This window comes from Urocitellus parryii, chromosome 9, assembly GCF_045843805.1.
Source record: "Urocitellus parryii isolate mUroPar1 chromosome 9, mUroPar1.hap1, whole genome shotgun sequence".
Lineage (NCBI taxonomy): Eukaryota > Metazoa > Chordata > Mammalia > Rodentia > Sciuridae > Urocitellus > Urocitellus parryii.
In genome coordinates, this window is record NC_135539.1 from 79,933,179 (window position 1) to 79,954,483 (window position 21,305).

The 21,305-nt window shown below is 38.2% G+C and overlaps 1 protein-coding gene across 10 annotated transcripts in view; it reads right to left on the minus strand.

The window, feature by feature from the left end:
* Positions 1-21,305, minus strand: part of Zmynd11 (zinc finger MYND-type containing 11) — a 90,605-nt gene that overhangs the window by 52,972 nt on the left and 16,328 nt on the right. For 9 of the 10 annotated variants that reach the window (XM_026412100.2, XM_026412126.2, XM_026412108.2 and 6 more), the window contains exon 2: positions 10,720-10,854. In XM_026412100.2, coding sequence (XP_026267885.1) covers positions 10,720-10,835 — 116 coding nt within the window. In that variant the 5' untranslated portion in view covers positions 10,836-10,854. Of the gene's footprint in view, positions 1-10,715; positions 10,855-21,305 lie in introns of those variants that run through there. The other variant, XM_077802306.1, reaches the window with a different exon arrangement.

Sequence of the window (21,305 nt, forward strand, 5' to 3'; positions counted from 1 at the left end):
TTGAAATTGCCTCTGAAATCTCAACTGACCACTCAAGACAGAAATATACTCTGCCCTCTGACAAGAGCTTTCCAGCAATTAGAAAGTGCTTAACTCTGAAAATCCCAGGGATAAATTTCTTTCTGGTTTTAGTATTACCAGAAATAACCATAGCTTACTTCAGGAACTAATTTACTTTGAGGACATTATTAAAGTCCCAGCTTAACCTTTGTATCAACTCTGAGACAAATGAAAGCCAAATTTGTACTGATCCTTAACAAGTTCTAAGACTCCCTAGGAACTTGCCTCTATTAGCTCTATACCTCATTTCACTTTTTCTCATCCTTCTCATAATGTCTAACTCTGGTCTATTATCCTTTTTGCAATTGTTCCCCACATTTTGGGGGACAAATGAAGCTCTAATAAAATACACATTTGTTTAATACACATACATGAATATAATGCACACACACATGCAAACTAAAAGCTGTGCACCTTCTGCTTCTTCTTCACCAAAGGGAGACCCTATGCTATGCAGCCTGGTCTATGTTCTGTGGGCGGAACTGCTAACAGTGCCCTTCGTCCTCAGCCAGCTACAGACATTCTCTTTCTTCCTTTTCCTCTATTTCCCTGCAGTTGGAAACATGAATCAATCGAGGTCTTATAATGAAATAGGATATTTCAAATTTTTACATTAAAACTGATTACTTAAAACATTATAAACTTTATCTTTTGATATACAACTATTAGCCTTAAACCAAATCTAACTTTACTTTCTACAGTGCTTAGTGTATTATTAGGGTTAGTATTATTACTACACTATTTCAATAGAACTCTGGGACAAAATCTCAATGATCAGCAAACATTTTGATGTATAACCTACTAATATTGTTGTGTAGACTTTCTTTCAAAATCATGTAATTAAAAATCAGAATATAATGTCTTCAAACTATATACATTTTTTTTTTTTTTTGGTGGTGCTCCCCAGCCCTCAGAGCTCTGAACTCAGAGCCTTGTGCATGCCAGGCAAGCACTCTACCAAATGAGCTATGTCCCCAGCTTTCAAATCATATACATTTTTAAAACGTCTATTTTTTAATCTCAATTATAAAAAGGTTACCACAGTTTACTGGAAAAAAAATAATGAAAAGCAAAGTAACTAGGCCTTCTTTTTCCATTCTATATAAAAGTCCCCCTGGTAACACTAGTTTTCTGGCCACAAACGCCACCTAGCAGAGTGCACTGGCACTGCTATAGCAGGACAACCACGAGTGCCATTATTCCCAGGCACTCAGGATGCCACCTTCAGCTCCACAGCCTGGCACAGGAAAGACTCCCGGGGAAGACGGGGACAGCAGCTAAAGGAACAGAAGCTCCAGTCTTCCCCGTGGGCATCCTCTGTGCACACATCTGTAAGAACGTGCTGTTCGTGCTGCCTGCTTTTCTTTACAGAAAGAGTCACACTAATGTACTCTTTGTATTTGATCCCTTTAATATTATTGCTTCAATTATCAGAGTGATGTGAGAGGCTTTGTTTTTACTGCAGACAGTGGCTGTCTAGGAACATGACCACCCATCTGTGGCTGATGATTACTGGTACTGCTTCTAGACTCTGCAGGTGGTGTTTCGGTTGCTCTGGTCTCATTTTTTCCATAAATCAAACATCAGTTTTGCTTTGCATAGCTAATGCTTTCATTTTGCCCACATTTATTCACCTTTGCTCACTACTCATTTCATTTGTCTAAATTCTCTCAAGCTTGTAGAAAGGCAAGTCCTTCCAGGCCAAGAGTTAGCTTCTTCTGAACCCCTTGAGACCATTATCCCCAGCTCTGGCTTGGATTCCAGAGCTGCTTGAGAAAGTGGCGGAAAGTCTAGTACTTCAGGGTTCCCTGATGGTGTCTTAAAAAATCTCTGGCTATACTTACTGTCTTCACTTTCCCTCTGGTGAGTTCTGTAGTTTTCACTACCAAATGGCTAAATGTGGATATCTTCTCAATTTGTTCTACTGTGAGCTTCCTGGATCTGAATGTTAGCATTTTTCAACAATTAGAGAAAAACCTTAGCCAGTATTTCCATCAATGCCGACTCTCTCTTTCCCTCTGTCATCTCACTCTGGAACTGTGCGTACAGGGTCTGTCAGTGACTGGTATTCAGAATGTACGACACACTCCACAATACTTCAGTGGTAATGCTGCGGCATGTAGTAAAATGGGCAAAGGATTGAAGAGATACTTCATAAAAGAAGATACAAAGGGTCAGTGAGAATATGAGAACAGGCTCTACATCTCTAGTAATCGGGGAAATTAGCAAGAAGATGTGGAGCTTGAGATTTTCAGCACATTTTTGATTTTCAGTTTTTGGATTGGGGATGCTCAACCTCTACTGTCATAGAAAGCAAATTCATGATTGCCTAGAGCTAGGGACAGGATGAACTAACCATGAAAGAGGGCAGAGAACATTTGTGAGTCATGAAAACTTCCTGTGTCTTGACTGAGGTGGTAATTACACAAGGCATTAATTACAGAGGAAGGAAGAAAAAACAACTTCCTCAAGAAAGCAAAGCTAGTCAACAGCAGAGCTGATACGAGAACTAGTCTAGTTCCTTAAAGATTTTAAGTTTTCTGTTGGAAAGACAAACTGGCCACAGGAAGAGACTGCACTCACCCAATATACTGCTGAAGACTGTTAGTGAGTAGCACGTGCCAGTCACTGGCGCTCAGTGCTGGGGATAAACCCAAACATAAGAGACCCTTTTCATAAAGACCATGTCATGGTGGGAGGGGTTGCCAGACAGAGGGCGGGCAAAACATGGTACTGCTCATAAATCATTCAGTGATATCACAGGCTACAAGGTCTCCTAAAATATCTCCTACAAGAGTTTTTGACTCTCGAGTTTAGACTCTAAAGAAGTAGATTCACTACAGAGAGAAAAATAAAGTTAGATCTTTACCACATAATGAGAGCCAAAAATGGATTAAAGAGTTAACTGCAAAAAGCAAAACAATAAAGTTAGTAAAAGAAAATGTGGGAAGGAGGGCACAGTAGTGCACACCTGCTATGCCAGCTACTCGGGAGGTCGGAGCAGGAGGATCCTGAGTTCAAAGCCAACGTGGCAACACAGTGAGACTGTCATAAAAAGAAAATGTAGAGAATATAATGGTAACATACACTACAGTACTGCAGTGAAAATTAAATGAGAAATCATATAAAATATTGTCCCTGTCACAAAATAAGGAAATAGGGCTCATTTAATATTATAAATTATTATAACCCTCCTTGAAACAACTTTTACAGTTAAATATTTATTATAATCATGATTATGATTTTCTCTCCCTCTCTCTCTCTGGGGGAAAAACAAAGGGCCTGGATAATTCTAGGTAAACCTTCTATTACTGATCTTCATCCCCAGCCTGAATATTATTATTTATGTCCCAGCTACTATTTTTCACACTGACACATGAAGATAACACAGGAAAGATACATTCTCTATCCCTAAGGTGCTTATAATCAGCAAAATAAGCAGAAATATTTTTCAGAAATCATAAGATACTTTTTAAAAATAATAAAATTGAATTTTAAACATATTACTATGATAGCAAATAGAAAAGGGAATGGGGTTAATGATACAGAGGACTGTATCAAAATCTGAGAGGAGATTTGAGATGAATCTTGAAAGAATGGGTGTGACTTTGTCCATAAGTAAAGAAAAATCACATAATGAAAAATCCATAGCCTGCTCAGGTGATTGGGAAAGGCCTCACCAGACGGGCCACTGAGTTGGGAGAGGCTGGGTACGAAAAGGAGAAAGAAGTCTTAACGACTGTAATTGTGAAGAGCTTTGTACACATGCCCTGCTTGGGTATTTAGACTTCATGTACAATGGGAAAAACCAAGAGGATTTTAAGAACAATTATACCTAAAATTTTAAAAACTGATAAACTGTGAGATTTATGAGATGACAATCAAAAAGGAAGTCTGGAAAGGGCATCGCAGGCAGAGGAGGGAAAGAGTGGACCTACCAAGTGCCCAGTGCTCTGGAGCGCAGCAGATGATGCAGAGAGGCAGGCAGACATAGTGACATGGGCAGGGGAAAATGTTCTGCAACAACAGAGCCCACTGACCAGAGATGCTCTGCAAGGGGACACAGGAGCAAAGAAAAAGGTTTGCAAGAATGAAGCAACCTGATGCAACAACGTCTTGGAAAACCCTGACAACAATGACGGGCAGACAGAAAGCAAAGTAGGGTGGGCAGAAGCACGGGGAAACAATGAGCCAGAGAAGAGCAGACTCGAAAGACACTGAAGAGGACCGGACTAGCTGGAAAGGGAAAAACATGGGTGGGTTTTACTTTAACCATTTCTTTATTTTAGAAAGCATCTGCTTTTCTCCTCCAGCTACCAGTTAAAAATCTAAGTGCTAGCATTAAAGGTCCTCCTAGTGTAGCCGTACTCTCTTTCCAACCACTTTCCCTTCAAATCCTACAGGCTCTTCCCTTGATCTAAACAGTCTAAACTGAGACTCTACTCTGCCTGCCCAAAGGATTCTGGACTCTCTGTGTGACTCTCTCAAGAAGGTCTGTAACATAACAGATTAAGATGCTCTAGCACACAGTAACTCTCAAAATCTGGTACCACCGGGCATGGTGGCACATGGCTGTAATCCCGGCGGCTCAGAAAGCTGATGCAGGAGGATCATGAGTTCAAAGCCAGCCTGAGCAAAAACGAGACGCTAAGCAACCCTGTCTCTAAATAAAATACAAAATAGGGCTAGGGATGTGGCTCAGTGGTCGAGTGCCCCCGAGTTCAATCCCCAGTTTCCCTCCCAAACAACAAGAACAAAAAACTCTGGTACTGCATCATTTACTTAATGGTTATTTACAATCCTAGGTGCTTCCTCTACGTCTACTTCACGAAACTGCAAAGAAATGTCAAAAACAAACAACCAACCAACCCTGAAAATCCAAGGCAAGACCAATGCCAAAGAATCTGCATACTTGAAAAAATCACTGGGGTATTGTTCTGTAGAATCAGTTGCTTCTCTTTAAGGCTCTTAGCATGTGAATGGCATAATAACACCTGCCCATCTACTTCCACAAAATGGGAGCACAAATCAATACAAACTGAAGAGGGAGTGCAGGATGGGTCCTGTGAGGGTCCTCAGGGGTGCACAAAGGCGTAACTGTACTGCTCAGTAGTTTTTTTAACTAACTTCTGTTTCTAAAAAAGGTCTTGATATAATGGCTTTTCTCCTCCTCTTCAGCAATTTAAAAAAGTGAACAGAAATTTACAGAGACACAGAAAAATTTAATTGAATAAACAATTCCTGGGAATTGGGCTTCCTAACACTAAACTCTAGCATGTAATGAAATTGTGTACCTGGTCTCCAGGACAGCCTGCCCACGAGGACTTCCAGTCTGGGTCTATACAGACCTGTCTGTAATGACAGGAGGCCTCCAGAGAACTCAGAAACAGCAATGCCAAGCATGCCCCCAAAGATCAGCGGTCCCACTTTCTAACTGGGGTTTGACCTTAACTGTATTGGTTTTACTCAAGACATGTAAATAATGGAAGCCCTAATTTGAACTAGTAATGGGACTAGTCTTGCAATCCAATGTTAGTCTGATGATACCAGTCACAAAGTACTCACTCCTAGAAACAGAATTGAATTCACTCAAGACAGGAAGGAAACCGACAGAGCCACTGCTTCAATTGCTAATTCCAGTAGTCAATTAAAAACAAATTTATCTCCTCCAAACATACTACCTACTCAATAACACCTGTAGAAACTAGCACAAGATCCAAACTTCGTTCACAAGCAAGTCTTTAAACTATCTTATAACAACTACTTAAAATAATTACGAACCTTGAAGACCATATTATAATTATTCAAAGTAGATGTACATAAACTGCATTAAAGGGGAAAAGGAGGTGGTGCCTACAACTTATTTTTACTGGACTATAAAAACATTACTGGTGTTTAAAGGAATAACCTGACAATGGGCTGCATCACATGCGACTAAAATCTCAAGCGTCACTCATGCCACTGGCTTTGCTGTCACATGGTTCTTCATCCTTGCTTCCTGAGCTAAGAGCTGTAAAACAAGGGCTAATGTCATCGAAACATACAAATACTTCATAAATATTTAACATGCATATTAAGTAAGGAAGTAATTCAAAGCTTTATTATAACTATCCAAATTATATAAAATTAATGAATCCATGTGCCATCTAAAATTTAACATTTATAGATATGTGAATTAAAAAGAAGATATTCCTTTGCTTATCTTCAAAGACAACCCTGACCAGACTACTATATTTTTGCTTTATGATAAAATGACTCATTCATTTCACATTCATGATGATGAAATATCCCAAAACACCCTTCAGTTTGTTTTTGTTTGTTTGTGGTGAGGATCTGGAGCTCAAATGCTTTAAAATGCCACAAATTCTACTTACAGAATTCCTTTCTAAAACTGCAACACAACTTACTATGTTAGAAGAGAGGAATATATTACTGTGGATTCCAATGTATCTAGAATTACAGATATTAAAAACGTTCCTTAGATTTGCCTCTACTGGAAGGTATTTTGTTTTGTTTTATTGCCATAGCTCTGTTTTTGAAAGAAAACGGTGTTTTTTTTTTTCTTTTGAAGAAAAATCACAAGACTCTTGTGAACTTCAACATAAGAAACCATAGTTCCAGGGGGGAAAAAATAGGGATTAAAAAATAGAGAAAACCCCAGGAAACTTCAGGAAGTAAGAGTACACATTTTTGGCAATTTATAAAAATGGCATAAAAGGGAGCTTTAGAGACATAAGCCTAGGGAAAGTACTTAGAACCACCTTCCCTGTTGCAAGTTTAAGAAAACTGATTTTACATCAAAACAACCAAGGGAAAATACTGGCTGTCAGAGCAGAATCACATCTGTACAAGCAAAGCACACAGCAAAGATGCTGACAGAAGTGGGCATGCCTGTAATCTCAGCAGTTTGGGAGGCTGAAACAGGAGGATTGTGAGTTCAAAGCCAGCCTCAGCAAAAGCAAAGTGCTAAGCAACTCAGTGAAACCCTGTCTCTAACTAAAATACAAAATAGGGCTGGGCATGTGGCTCAGTGGTCGAGTGTCCCTGAGTTCAATTCCCAGTACCAAAATAAATAAATAGAAAAAGTATTTTTAAAAAGACCCAAGAAACCATGATCTGCTGCTCCAGAAAAGACGTGGGAAACAGAACAAGATCTGAAAGCTATAGAGACACTGCAAAGTCTCGAAATGAGTTAAACATCTGAAGAAAATCACTTCAGAAATGAGGTACAAACTAGCAGGCATGCATAAGTGAACACATAGCAGATAACACCACAGATAAACAGCAGACACAAGGAGGGAAACTCTAAAAATCTCAAATTAAAAAGATGAAAGTAATTCAAGAGAAAATTAGAAATACAATGAACAGGGAAACGAAATCTAACATACTAAGAGAAGCCCCAAACAATAAAAACTAAGCAATGAGGTGTGTATATGTGTGTGTGTATGTGTGTGTGTGTGTGTGTGTATGTGTGTGTAAAATAAGGGTGATGTAAAATTTGGATTAAAATATATTCAATTTATTTAAATGCATATTCCATATGCTACTTTAAAAACTAATTATTTCCAGTAGAGGGTGCTATTTCGAACACTACTGTTCCTATACAAACTATGCCACAGGGAAACCAAAGAGCAGATGATGGGAAGCTTGTACTCTTTACAGAAGCATATTCCAGTTTAAAAAAGAAAGACTATTACAAATTTTTAAGCTTTAGTGATTATCAGATCTAACAGCAATGGCAACAATCAGGAAATGAGAAGCAGTCAACATCGTGTGCCTTCTTTTTTTTTTTTTTTTAAGTTGTAGTCAGACACAATACCTTTATTTATTTATTTTTACAGGGTGCTGAGGATCAAGCCTAGCGCCTCACACATGCTAGGTGAGCGCTGTACCTCATTGCGTGCCTTCTAATAGGACCCACCATCACCCTGGAGCTGTCAGACCCCACCTTCAAGCCTGAAGGCAACTCAGTACCTTCCAAATACAGGACTGAGCAATAACTCAGTTAGACCACAGCAAGGACATCAGCAACACTAGACCCTGAGAAACCAGAACAACCAACCCTGTTCCTTCATAAGTAAATGCCAAAAGGAAAATATCCAAAAAAAGATGAAGGAGAAATTTACAGATTAAAAGAACAAAGACAAGAAGACTCCAACCAGCACATCCAAGTAAGCCACAAGGAGGATGTGCCTGCCCCAAGGGCCAGTCGCCTAGAAGACCTTTGTTCTATGATGGAGTCACTCATCAGTCAAACAGTGGAGGAGATCTAACCACTACAGGACTCTTTACAGCCTGTGGTGGCTTAAGATATTTTTAAAGTTTAAAAGACACCTCTGAGTTCAGCCTTGACTGGACTAAGCAGTGCAACTTGATTTAAAATAAAACTAAGGCTTGAAAAGTGTTACCTTTAAAAGTGCATAATATGGGGGCTGGGCTGTGGCTCAGTGGTAGAGCACTCGCGTAGGACAGGTGAGGCCCTGGGTTCCATCCTCACCACCACATAAAGATAAATAAATAAAGGTATTGTGTCCATCCACAACTAAAAAAAAAATATGGGGGAAAAAAAGAGTGCAGAATAGTAACATTAGGCTTTAGAGTCAAAGATCTATTTCCTGGCACAGTCCAATACTGCTTTCTGAGCTAGCACAGGCAAGGGGAATGGACACTGGCCAAGAAGCAAGGGCACTAGGTGAGGTGACTCCCTGGGCAGCTCCTCATGGGAGCTGACTGAACAGCAAGGATATAATTGCAAACAATACTGATGTTATGCAAGAAGCACAGGATGCTCTACAGTGAGCTGCCATAATAAAAAGAAATATGGCATCAGACCCACTCATATATGTAAGCTGTCCCTCTCTGCCTCCCTCCCTCCCTTCCTTCTTTTCTTTCTATCTTCAGACGAACCAACAAAATCATGGCCATTTGGTAGGTAAATACATTTATTCATATTTGCTTTACGAAATATGAACCTTAAGACATGAAGAAAAATGTGATTCAAAGCCATTTGGGCCTAAATTAATGGAGAAAAACGGTTGCTTTATCAACAATCCATAATGCAAAATGAGTGTGATCTTATTTATCAATCCTTTACTACAGTATGACACCGGGCTTATGCTATGTAACACTAACTTCCACTACTGAGGGGCCAGTTCTCTCACACCCACTCAGCAGGCAATTCTAGACCAGGGACACTCATGCTGGGGACTCGGAGTACTTCTAAGATAGAGATGCAGAAGAGAGAGAAGTGGCGGTCTGAGAAACCAAAATAGCTCTGCCAAGCTTACATGATTTTAAGGTCAAATGTAATCCAAAGAATAATATATCTCAAAATTCTTCTGTAAGCAATTTTGATATATATAAACTATGGTTTTTAAAATATCTCACCTAGAAGAAAATACTGTTTTCTTTGGCAGTAATGGGGGTCTTAAGCATGTTAGGCAAGTACTCAACTACCTGGCTACATCCACAGCTCAAGATCTTTAAAAAACTGTTTTATACTAACATCACCTTCCTGTAATCTGTTCTGTATTAGTTCCCATGCCTCATATTATTTGCTTCTTTAAAAACTTAATAATTAAAGTAAGTATTACTTGTGCTGTTCTCATTTTCCATAGTGTTTCCTATTCTCTCCTCTACTGCAGGACAGGAGCCAGGAGTTGATAGCCAACCTAAGACACTCTCCTGAAGGTACACAATGAGAGCAGCTCCCAGCCTCCCCACTCCACCCATTCCCCAGCCTCCCTCCCTCCTGCACAGCCTATAATCTTCGCAGAACACCAGGAAGGAACAAATATACATGGAACTCAATTTTTGTTACTTATTAATAAAGGTAAAAACAAATAAAGCATTTATGGAAGTTAGCTTTTATGTTAGCTGTTTTCCATTTTCATAGACAGTATTTAACAAATGTGGGAGGGAAAAATATAAAGAAATTCTACCAATTAGCAAAAAACTCATCCAAATGTTTAAAAAAATATATAAATTTGGCATTATTCTTTCAAAAAGTGCCCAGAGAAACAAATGTAAGAAAGCAAAATCAAGTTCCAAATTGAAGACTCCCTTATAATTAGTATAGAACAGGTAAACAGTATTCATCAAGTAGCTGGATTTTTTTTTTTTTTAATCCTGAATCTTTGGCTACCAAGATAAATGGCATTAGAAACGAAGGGGAAAAAAAGAATGTATTTTTTTTTTTAAATGGGACATTTATTCAATATATCTTCTAAAATACAGAATGGCATTGTTACAGATTCTGTTAGTAGGTTACGAACTAAAAGTTGTCTTTTACCACACATACCATGCTCATCCTATATTGAAATGACTAATGAACGGCAGGGTACTGTTAGCTTCATGTATAAAGCAAGTGACTGACTTAAAAGCCTTTTAAACAAGACTTAGTTTCTAACAATTAAAATAGTTTATAAATAAAAACTTGAATTAGAACTTATTGGTATTTTACTTGTCTAATACTTAACAAAACTTCTAAATACAAGTTCTTGTACATGTTTCTGTAACTGTAGATTTCTACAAGGCAAAAAGTGACTTCAATCCTTTGCAATATGTGTTGACTAGCAGACTAGATCAGGAATTTTTAGACATTTCCCCCAAAGTCTTATATGAAATCTTACAGGGATATTTTTGTTTAAACTTACTTACTTAGTAATTCGGTCAATGTTGGCAATTTGCTTCTGGTTCCTTATAATCTCAATAGCTGCCCAAAGATGCTGGATGGCTTTTGTATCCGCCTGTCGTCTTTTTGTTAAACGTGCCATGACCTGTTTACTTCTTTAGCTGTAGTAATATACAAAACATAAGGCAAAAAACATGGATTACAAATTGAATTACCACCAACACAACAGTCAGGAGGTACTGACTATTGATGATAATAATGTAAGCTGTAGCATGACCAACTATTTATTTTCTACCATCCACATCACTGTGTATTACTTTACTACTTCGTGAAGAATGACATTCTAAAATCCAAAACGCTAAAAGATACTCTTTCCAAGGACAAGTGGCCACCTTGTACCAGCTTATCAAAAATAAACAAAGAAACCTTAAGTTTTATTCTAAAACAGACATTATCTGATAAGATTTCATTTTTAAATACTACACTATGTGAAATTTGACTAATATAAAATGGGATTTAGATGTCCTAAATGGTACTTTAGTTTATTATAGTTGTGGCTTTTAAAATGCCAAATTTATGTATATGAAAACAACATTAAAAAAAACACAACAGAAAATAAAAGATAAGTTACTTTGGGGTGAGATTTGACAGGCTGGGGGATAACATACTAGATAATTCTAAATTGTTAGAAATGAACAAATTCCTAGGATTAGATGTTAGTTGGATGGTATTTGTTGCATTCATTAGGAAACAACATTGCTACTTTATTCAACTTTTAATATTCTGGGTAAATTGAAGAAAAGAGTGACCACACCTCCAGATAACTCTCTCTGGGAAGGCTGGGATCACCGCCTGCATACCCGATGGGCACCACTACAGAGGAGACCTCAGCCCTGAGCCAGGGTCTGCCACGGTGCTGCAGCCGCTTCCTTCTGCACCAGGGTGAGCCCTACACTGGATACCCACAGAAACATAAGCCTCTAAATTACACGGTGATGACGCTGTTTACAGTCTACAGGCCCAAGGTGAATATCACAGCTGGGACTGGAGGCCACCACCTTGACCTGACCTGGCCTATTCTCTAAAAGAAGGGGATGAGGGTGTGAACTTGTTCTTGACACTCTCCTCTGCCCCACAACTGGCTCAGAGTCATGGGTATCACCTTTTTCCCTCCCTCGACATTTCTTCTCACAGCCATATGTCCCACTCTTTCTCTGACAAACCTGAATAAAACCTGTGGCTGCACAGAAGCTTATCTTGACAAGACTCACTTCTGGTGAGTGTGGGATCGGGCAGCTCCCAGAAGGAGGCCTGCTCACACTTAACACACCCAAAGGTGTCTCTGCATGCCCTGCTTCTTCCCACTTTGACTTCTGATAGTTCCTATCAGATAGTTCCTATCTCCGTGATTGCTCCACAGAGAGATTAATTAAAAAATAATGCCCGTGTGCAAGTTTTAAAGAAAACTAAGGACAAATCATTTGGTTCACAGAACTCACACATATAATTAAATGATAATAAAAATTACAATTTACGAATGTCTCTGTTTTAGGGACTTAAAATATATAGGAATGTTTCAGATGAAGTGTGCTTATACAGGAGAGCCAACTTCCAGAGCTGGAAAAGCATAATGGCAAGGAATAATAAATAATTCTAATTTATTCGTATAAATTAGAAAGTGACATCCAATGGTAAACTATAGTAATATAACAGCTCTGACAGATTGCACAAATAAAATTTCACATTGTTCAGATAAAAATAACAAAATTTCAATTATTCTTATAAACTTAATAAGTGCCCACTTTGTGTAATGCACTGTGCAAGGCATAATGAAGTATTTTAAAATGTAAGGGCTGGGTTGTGGCTATGTGGTAGAGCACTTGCTTAGCACATGTGAGGCCCTGGGTTCAATCCCTAGCACCATGTTAAAATAAATAGAGAGATAGAGATAGAGATAGAGGTATTGTGTCAATCTACAACTTTAAAAAAAATTAATGTATAAATAGTGATCCTTGCCAAAAATAACTTAAAACTGGCAGAAAAATTTTGACACGTACGTGAAATTTTTAACTATGACATACAAATGGTCGGTCCAGCATGTGCTCAGACAAGGGACACACTACTTCCAGCTTAAAAATAATCTTTTTTTTTTTTACCTCTAATTACTTTATTAATTATTTCTCTGCAAAATTTGAGCAGAAATTTAAATAAAAAACTCCGAAAAATGGTAAATATGTGAGAAAATATGAAAGTCAATTTATTTTCTTAACTTAATGTCTTAATTTATTTATTTTCTCAGTTTCTTTAAAAGATGATTGTTTAAAATAAAGAAAAGTAACTGATAGGTGTCTTTAAGTTCATAACATATGTAGAAGTAAAACATATAACAACCATAGCACAAACAGAGGAGAGGGACTAAAGAAAATCATATTATAAATTTCTTGTATTTGGTGTGAAATAGTATCATATTTATTCAAGTCTAATTATGGTAAATTAAGGAAGCATACTATAATATGTAGAACAAACACTAAACAATATTATATACAGGTATAGGTAATTTTATATTTAACTTACAAATTATTCTTTCAAGATACATGAATGAATTTTAAAATACCAAACTAAAATAAAGAATAGTTCATTTAGAGCTATAGAAAACATAACAGCAAAACAAACATTTTTAAATAATAATAAGTATTTACTTATAAATTTATATTTGTAACAATCATAAGAACACAGTGGGAAGTCGGACGTGGTGGTGCACACCTGTAATGGCAGCAGCTCGGGAGGTTGAGCCAGTAGGATGGCAAGTTCAAAGCCAGCCTCAGCAACTTAGTGAGGCTCAAAAAATAAAAAGGGCTAGGGATGTGGCTCAGTGGTTAAGCAACCCTTGGATCAATCCCCAGAACCAAAAAAAGAAAGTAGTGGGGATTAAGTAGCAGAAACTATAAAGGTGATGTCACATTTCTAGAAATCATTAAAGTCAAGATTAAAGGATGAAATAATGCTACACCTCAGGAAAACAGACATAAGGTTAAAGTAGAAGATTCCGGAGATGAACCAAGTGGTAGACAGCAGACAGACCCTGGATTCAAGGTACACCCTAAGGGGACAATCACTAGTTAGAAGGATTCAAGCAGAACACGGAAAACTCAAGAAAGCGAATGCAACCAGGTGAGTGGCAGACCACAAGAGTGGTAGAGCTAAGTGGCCACTGAGACAGGTCTCTACAGGAGGACCAATCAGAGTCTTCTGGGAAATCCAAACGTGCTCATTCACTTAGCATACACCTCAAGCCTACCTGTTCCTACCAGGCCCTCTTCTACTCCCTGGGGATACAGCAAAGCAATCCAACAAAATTCTTTCAAGAGTAATGATATGGCTGGATAGCAATTTGGTGTTCATCAATAATGAGAAAAAAATCTTAAGAAATGAGTCTCTTAGATCCTAAATACAGAGAGCTAGTCATTTAAGGGCCTTGCTGATACAGCAAAGGAGACTTTTCAATCTGTTTGTGCCTGAACAATTGTTACATTACTAAGAAGCTGCATGGTTCACAATTCCCCAAATGCCCCAAACTTCACCCTTCTAAGCCTTTGGTCAAGCAATTCTCTCTCTGCCTGAAATGTTCTCCCCTGCCTCTTTATTATTTCTCTGCTGCTTTAGGGTTCAAATGCAGTCTACCCTGACCAATCTTTCCTTCTGGAATCAAACTCAACTGTCTTTTGTATGCTAATAGTAATTTGTTTATATATCTCTTACATATTTTTTGCTTGTACGAATAATTATAATTTCCTCAAAAGAATTCTTTAATTTAACTAAAAAAAGACATGTCTCATTTATTTTTACACCTACTATCTTTCAAGGTGCATAGTATAGTTTTGAATATGTAAACTTTCAATATGAAGTTGTTAAATTCAAGTGTTCCATTTATATTTATGTAAATAACAAGACCCCAGAGTGAGCCTTCATTTATGTTTTATCAAAGATTGAGACATCAAAAAGAAAGATAAGAAGACTCGTAGAAATCATTAATACGACTCCCGACCTTGGCTCTGCCCCACACGTCTTTCAGGAGAAGTCACTCCTGAGGAGGTGAGTCTCAAAAGGATTGTTGAGAAAAAAACAAGAAACCAAACAAGACTTCAAGTGAACCTAAGAAGTCCTGGGGCCACTGGGGTCCACTGGCCCCACCAGCCCAGGTGCATTGCAGTCCCCACTCACACCACCCCACTTCCTCGAGCAGGAGAGAAGAGAGCAAGCAGGGGAAACCTGAAAATAAGCAAAATCAATGCTCTGCTCGGAGGGTATGTGCACAACACTCTTGGAATGTGAGGGGACAATGAATGCTATATCTGGGAAAAGAGAGAGCTGACACAGCAGGGAAGAAGCCGGAATAGTCTTTCTCCTACACCAAACGTATTCGGATGTCTTGTGGCACTGGGTGCAAATGTTACATAAAATCTAAAAAGAAATCCTACTGTTTTAATATTTCACGATGGCTCTGCAATAAAACTTTCCTCAAAAGCTTGTGATTTTAAGTTATCATTTGACTGTATACTCATACCATTTTACCATTTATGTATTCTCGGTATATTAAGGTTATTTTCTTAAAATATCTTGGGTTTTAATGTATATTAAATGATGCTGAAATCCAAATAATCACAATTGCTTCTCTGATTACAAGTCCTTCACACTCGAATCAGAGAAATAATCAGTTGTATTTTCCTTTTTTTTATGATTTATGTTTAACTTACCTCAAATTATGTTTTAGAAATTATTATTATGAACACACCTCTTTTAGGGTAGTTTTAGATTCACAGCAAGATCAAGCAGAAGAGATGAAGTTTCCACATATTCCTTGTCCCCACAGAGGCACAATCCTTGCCACAATCGACATTCCCACATCATGGTTACCTAGTTAAAATCCATGGACCCACTCTGGACTCGCCTTGCCCCCGAGTTTACTTAAGTTTACTTTAAGATCCACAGTTTACTTTAAGATTCACTCTTGGAGCCAAGTGTGGTGGTGCATGCCTGTAACTCCAGCAACTCAGGAGGATGAGATAGGAGGATCCTGAGTCCAAAGCCAGCCTCAGCAACTTAGCGAGGCCCTTGCAACTCAGTGAGATCTAAATAAAATACTCTAAATACTAAAAAGGGCTAGAGATGTGGTTCAGTGGTTAAGCACCTGAGTTCAATTCTGAGTACCAAAAAAAAAAAAAAAAAAGATTCACTCTTGGTGGTGAACATCTGTGGGCTTTGACACTTCTGCGGTGACAGGCGGGAATCTTTGTGGCACCATCTTATAAAGCCTGGGTGCTCAGCCCTCCAGCCACTGACATAGCTGTCTGGTCCTGTGCAGCGGTGTCTTGACTGCAACTCCTCCCAGGAAGTTGGTATGGAATCGTCCACCTGTGGTGTCACCCTGGTGCCCATGAGTTTCAGATTTTAGAGCACCCTGAACAACAGATTTTTAGATTACTGCCTGTTGTTTGAGGTAGTTCTCATTGATGAGAAAGAGCTAGCCGCAGAATGGGGAGAGCATGCGTAGGCCATGACCAGGAAAGAACTCAGGGTGCCTGAGGTGCAGAAAGAACAGTGGCTGGAAATATAGTGAATGGGGAGAACTACAGTAAAACGAGGGGGACAGGGCTGAGATCAAACCTTGCAGCTCACAGTGAGCACCTTGGATTTCAGCATAATTTCACAGACACCAATTGAGGGCTTGCAGACTGCAATGGGTTGGGAGAGGTAACCTGGACTTAGGTAAATAAAATAGGTGAATACCAGATGCCTGATCCCAGGCACACACAAGAGGCCTAACAATCTAAATGACAGCTTTCTGGAAAATTTAGGGATTCTAGAGAAAGGACCTTCAGATGTTCAGATGCTGATGTCTGAAGGAACGTGGCAGAAAAGCCAACTGGCCACCTGACATCTTGGCAGTGTGGCCCACACAGAGGACTTCTAATTGGCTTCCTAGTGTCTCACCTTTAAATAGAACAGATAGCCAAGGACCACTAGACATTCAGAAAATGCTACTTAATAAAAGAAAAGATGGGCTGGGGCTGGGGCTCAACAATAGTGCACGTGCCTGGCATGAGTGAGGCACTGGGTTTGATTCTCAGCACTACATATAAATAAATAAAGATCTATCAACAACTAAAAATAAATAAATAAATAAATAAATAAACAAACAAACAAGAGAGAAAGAGGCCTTATCAAGCAAACAGAAAAAGGGGTAGGCAGGAATTCAAATCAGAAAATACAGGAACAGTAAAAATTTCCAGATGAATATCATACAAGAGTTAAGACACGGAATCGTATCCATAAACCATAAAGTACATAATATAAACATGAGTATTCAGGAAAAATTTAAATATGACAAATAAAGCATTCAGCTAAAGGCTTGAATATAAAGTTGAGGCAATCTTCCATGAAGTAGAACAAGACCAGAGACACAAGAGACAGGGTTAGGAGCGCGGTGCACTCTGTGAATAGAAGAGTTTCAAAAAGAAAATGGAAAGGAGACTGTCATTCAGAAATGACTCAAGAAAAGTAATGAGACTGAACAACAAGCATGTGCGAGTGGAAAGGGCCCATCAGAGGCCAGCACATGCAGAAGGAAAGCTAGGGCACAGAAGCCAGAAGACCAAGACTGGGTTAAAAAAAAAAGAGCTTCCAAGCTTCCATGGTGGCATCCATGGTACCATGGACGTGGGTGAAATAGTAACCCACGTCCTGCAGCATTGTAGAAGCCACAGAATGATGGACATCTCCTGAACTTGGAGGAAAAACTGTTTCACCTAAATTTCTAATCCATCCAAATGATCAATCAGTGCAGGCTCACTAAAGATATGCTCATGCAGATACTCCAAAAAAAGACCTGACAACCTGTCGTCCAGGACTCAGGACTCAACACTGGAAGGAGGCAAAGGGAATTCCCAGACAAAAGCATTCTAGCAGACCTCAAGAAAAGCCCAGTCTATGTCTGAACAGAGAATGATAAGCATCAGAAGGGGGTCTCCAGGAAGCAAATACTGCATGGCAGAGATATTAAATTCAACAAAAACATTGCTATGCCAGAAACGCACAAACTTACACATAACAAACTGCTAATGTCCATGTTAAAATCTTAAATTAGATTTTGGCAAACACAAACAGCACATTAAAAATTTTAAAGATGCTTTCTTTATTCCAGGAATGCAATCACAGTTCAATGTTAGGAAGAATATTAACGTAATTAATGAAGAACTAATAAAAGCATGATCACCTCTGAAAATGCTGAAGAAGTACCTAAAAATTCAACATATGCATGTAAAAACTAATAAGTAAGAACGGAGGGGTACAGCTTTTATATACAGCCTTAAGATTATCAGATAACTTACTAAGGAAATGTAGAAAAATTTACCAATATAAGGAAAAAACTAAGAATCCTCACTATGTTCATTCTAAATACTGCCCTAGAAGTACTACAATAAGAGAAGGGAGATAATTAAGAATTGGGGTGGGGGGAGATAAAACTACCTCTCTTGCAAATGACATAGGCAATATGATTATATATCCAGAAAATTTAAAAGAATGAATGAAAAATACAATCCAGAGTCAGAAAAGTTAAATTATGAAGAAGCAGGCATAGGGAAATGCCTTTAAAGTCAGGGAGCAGGGAAAATATTTTTTCTGACTCAATACCCAGAAGCAAAGTAAAAGGGGAAAGTCTAACAAAAACACAAAAATAAATAAGCATGCAAGATTAAAACCTTTGCATGTCTAAAATGTATTATAAACAAGATAAAAATGTAAGTGACAAATAGGTAAACACATAAGAAATTTAGCAGTTTAAATAACAAGTTAAAGGCTAATATCCCTAATATATATAAAGAACCTCTAAGTTTTCAGAAAAAGCCCAAAATCCAGTAGAGAAAAAAATGAGCAAAACATATGAAGGGGTAAAAAAGTACTACAAAAGACCTATAAACTTAAGCACAGATGCTTAATTTCTCTGATAATTAGAGAAGGGCAATCTTTAAACTACAATTAATACAGCATTTTTTCCTTTTTATTTAATAAAATTCTTTTTTAAAAACTTTGCTTATTTATTTTTTTTCTGCAGTGCTGAGGATCAAACCCAGTGCCCCACATATGCGAGGCAAGCATTCTGCATAGTAGACACTGAGCCCCAGCCCCAACCCCAGCCCCTAATACACCATTTGTATGCTTCTGTCTAGGAAAACTCCAGAAGCCTAGCAATGCTGTCACTAGGCTTCGAGAAACAGGCATTCCTCACATATGGTACTGGTGGGAACAGAAAATGTCACCATTGTTGGAGTGGAATGGCAATGACCACCAAGATTACATATACATTTACTCTGACCCAGCAATCTCACTGGTAAACGTGTATACAAAGTCATTTTTTGTAGTACTATTTGTAATAGTAAATAAACGAGGAACTGCTTGAATACAGTACACGGCCTCCACACAATGGAGTATGAACCAGCTATAAAAAGCAAATAAGGGGTCACATCAACATGCAACCAAAGAAAAATAAGCTGGACTTCATTAAAATTAAAAGCTTTTTATTCTTCAAAGGACACCATCAAGCGAGTGAAAGGACAGAGAATAATCAAAAATACTTGCAAATCACATATCTCAAAGAGGACTTCTATGTGAAATATATAAAATTCTTACAACTCAATAAAAAAAGACAACTCAATTAAAATAAAGTATTTGAAAAAAAATAAATAAAAATAAAAATAAAAAAATAAAGTATTTGAACAGATTTTTTTCCAAAAGTGATATACAAATGGCCAATAAGAGTTATAAAGATTCTCAAAATCCTTAGTCAGTAGGGAAATACAAATAAAACCATGAGATACCACTTGACAACCACTAGGATAGCTACTTTAAAAAATAAAATAAAAAGACACTGACAAATATTGACAAAGACAAAAAGAAACTGGTATCATCATTCACTGCTGATGAGATTGGAAAATGGTACAACTGCTTTCAAAAACAGCTTGTGAATTCCTTGGAAAGAAAACATGGACTTGCCGCGTCCCCTCGCCAGCAAAGGAAACACGACACAGGATTCTTCCTTCAGCAGTTTATTCAGGCCTTTATTTTGACATGTCTTCTAGCTTCTACTTCTACTCCTACTGCTACTTCTACTACTACTCCTACTACTACTACTACTACTACTACTACTACTGCTACTCCTACTGCTACTCCTACTACCCCTCCTGCTACATGCCCCAGCCTAATAAAGCAGATAAAGCCCCAATGCACAACTGCCACGTGGATCTTTCTCATAGGGTGTTTTACAGCTACGTGCCAACTCTCCCAAAATAAGGAGTAGTTTATCACAGGCCACGGTGCTATTCAGCGCCATCTTGTAATGGCGGCCACAGTACACAGAAACGGCTCACTACATGGACTCATATGTTCAGAAATTCCACTCTTATGCATATTCCCAGAACTAAAAGATACATCCCACAAAAACATGCACGATACATATTTGCAGCAGTAATATTCCTAATGGCCAAAAAGTAGAAATAACCCAAATATATTCATTAACCCATCATGGATAAACAAAATGTGCATATCCACTGGAATAATATTCCTACAGTGGAATGTTATTCAGTGACCAACAGAAGTGAGGATTCACACATGCTGCAACATGGATGAGCCTTTCAACATTATGCTAAGTCAAAGCAGACTGACCCCAAAGGCCACATACTGTATGATTCCACTTAAACAAAATGTCCAGAACAAGCAAATCCAGAGAGACAGGAAGCAGACTGGTAGCTGCCAAGGGCTAGGATGAGAAGGAACAAAGAGGGGATGCTACCAGATCTGGGGTTTTCTTTGGGAGGCAATGGAATGTTCTTGAACTTAGATGACAGAAATGATTGCAACAGGGCTGGGGTTGTAGCTCAGTGGTAGAGTGCTTGCCTCGAATGTGTGAAGCACTGAGTTGGATTCTAAGTACCGCATATAAATAAAATAAAGTTCCATTGACAACTAAAAAATATATATATTTTTTTAAAAAAGAAAGAAATGATTGTGACACCTTGTGAACATACTATAAACCACTGAATGGCACACAGGGAAGTCACCAGAGCCAATTTACATGTCACCCTGCTCAAGTAAGGAGTCAGCAAAGGATTATTTTATAGCTCCTGTTAAAATTATCTACTTATAAAGTAGTTTCAAGTGATTGCTGCTGATTTTTAAGCATGTTTCCTATTCCCTTCTGTGACACTTTCTGCCACCTCTAGGAAAGGAGCTGCTGTCTCTTTTCACTACTGATACCACTATTACTAACTTTTAAAAATAACTGCACAGAAAATTTTCAAACATACAAAAGTAGAATTATATGAATCTTCTGTTGTAATCAGATTAACATTTTGCTGTATATTGAAAATCTAAATTATATTCTGTAAATTCCCAAGATCTAGGTATCAAATGTTCATAGTGATTTAAGAACAAAAAATAGCAATGCACAACTGTAAATTACAAAATTCAGTTTAAAAACAAACTTGACTCTTTCCAAAACTCATTCTGTGCCATCAGAAATATCAGAGAAATCAGAGCAGACCTTGGCTGGCTTTCA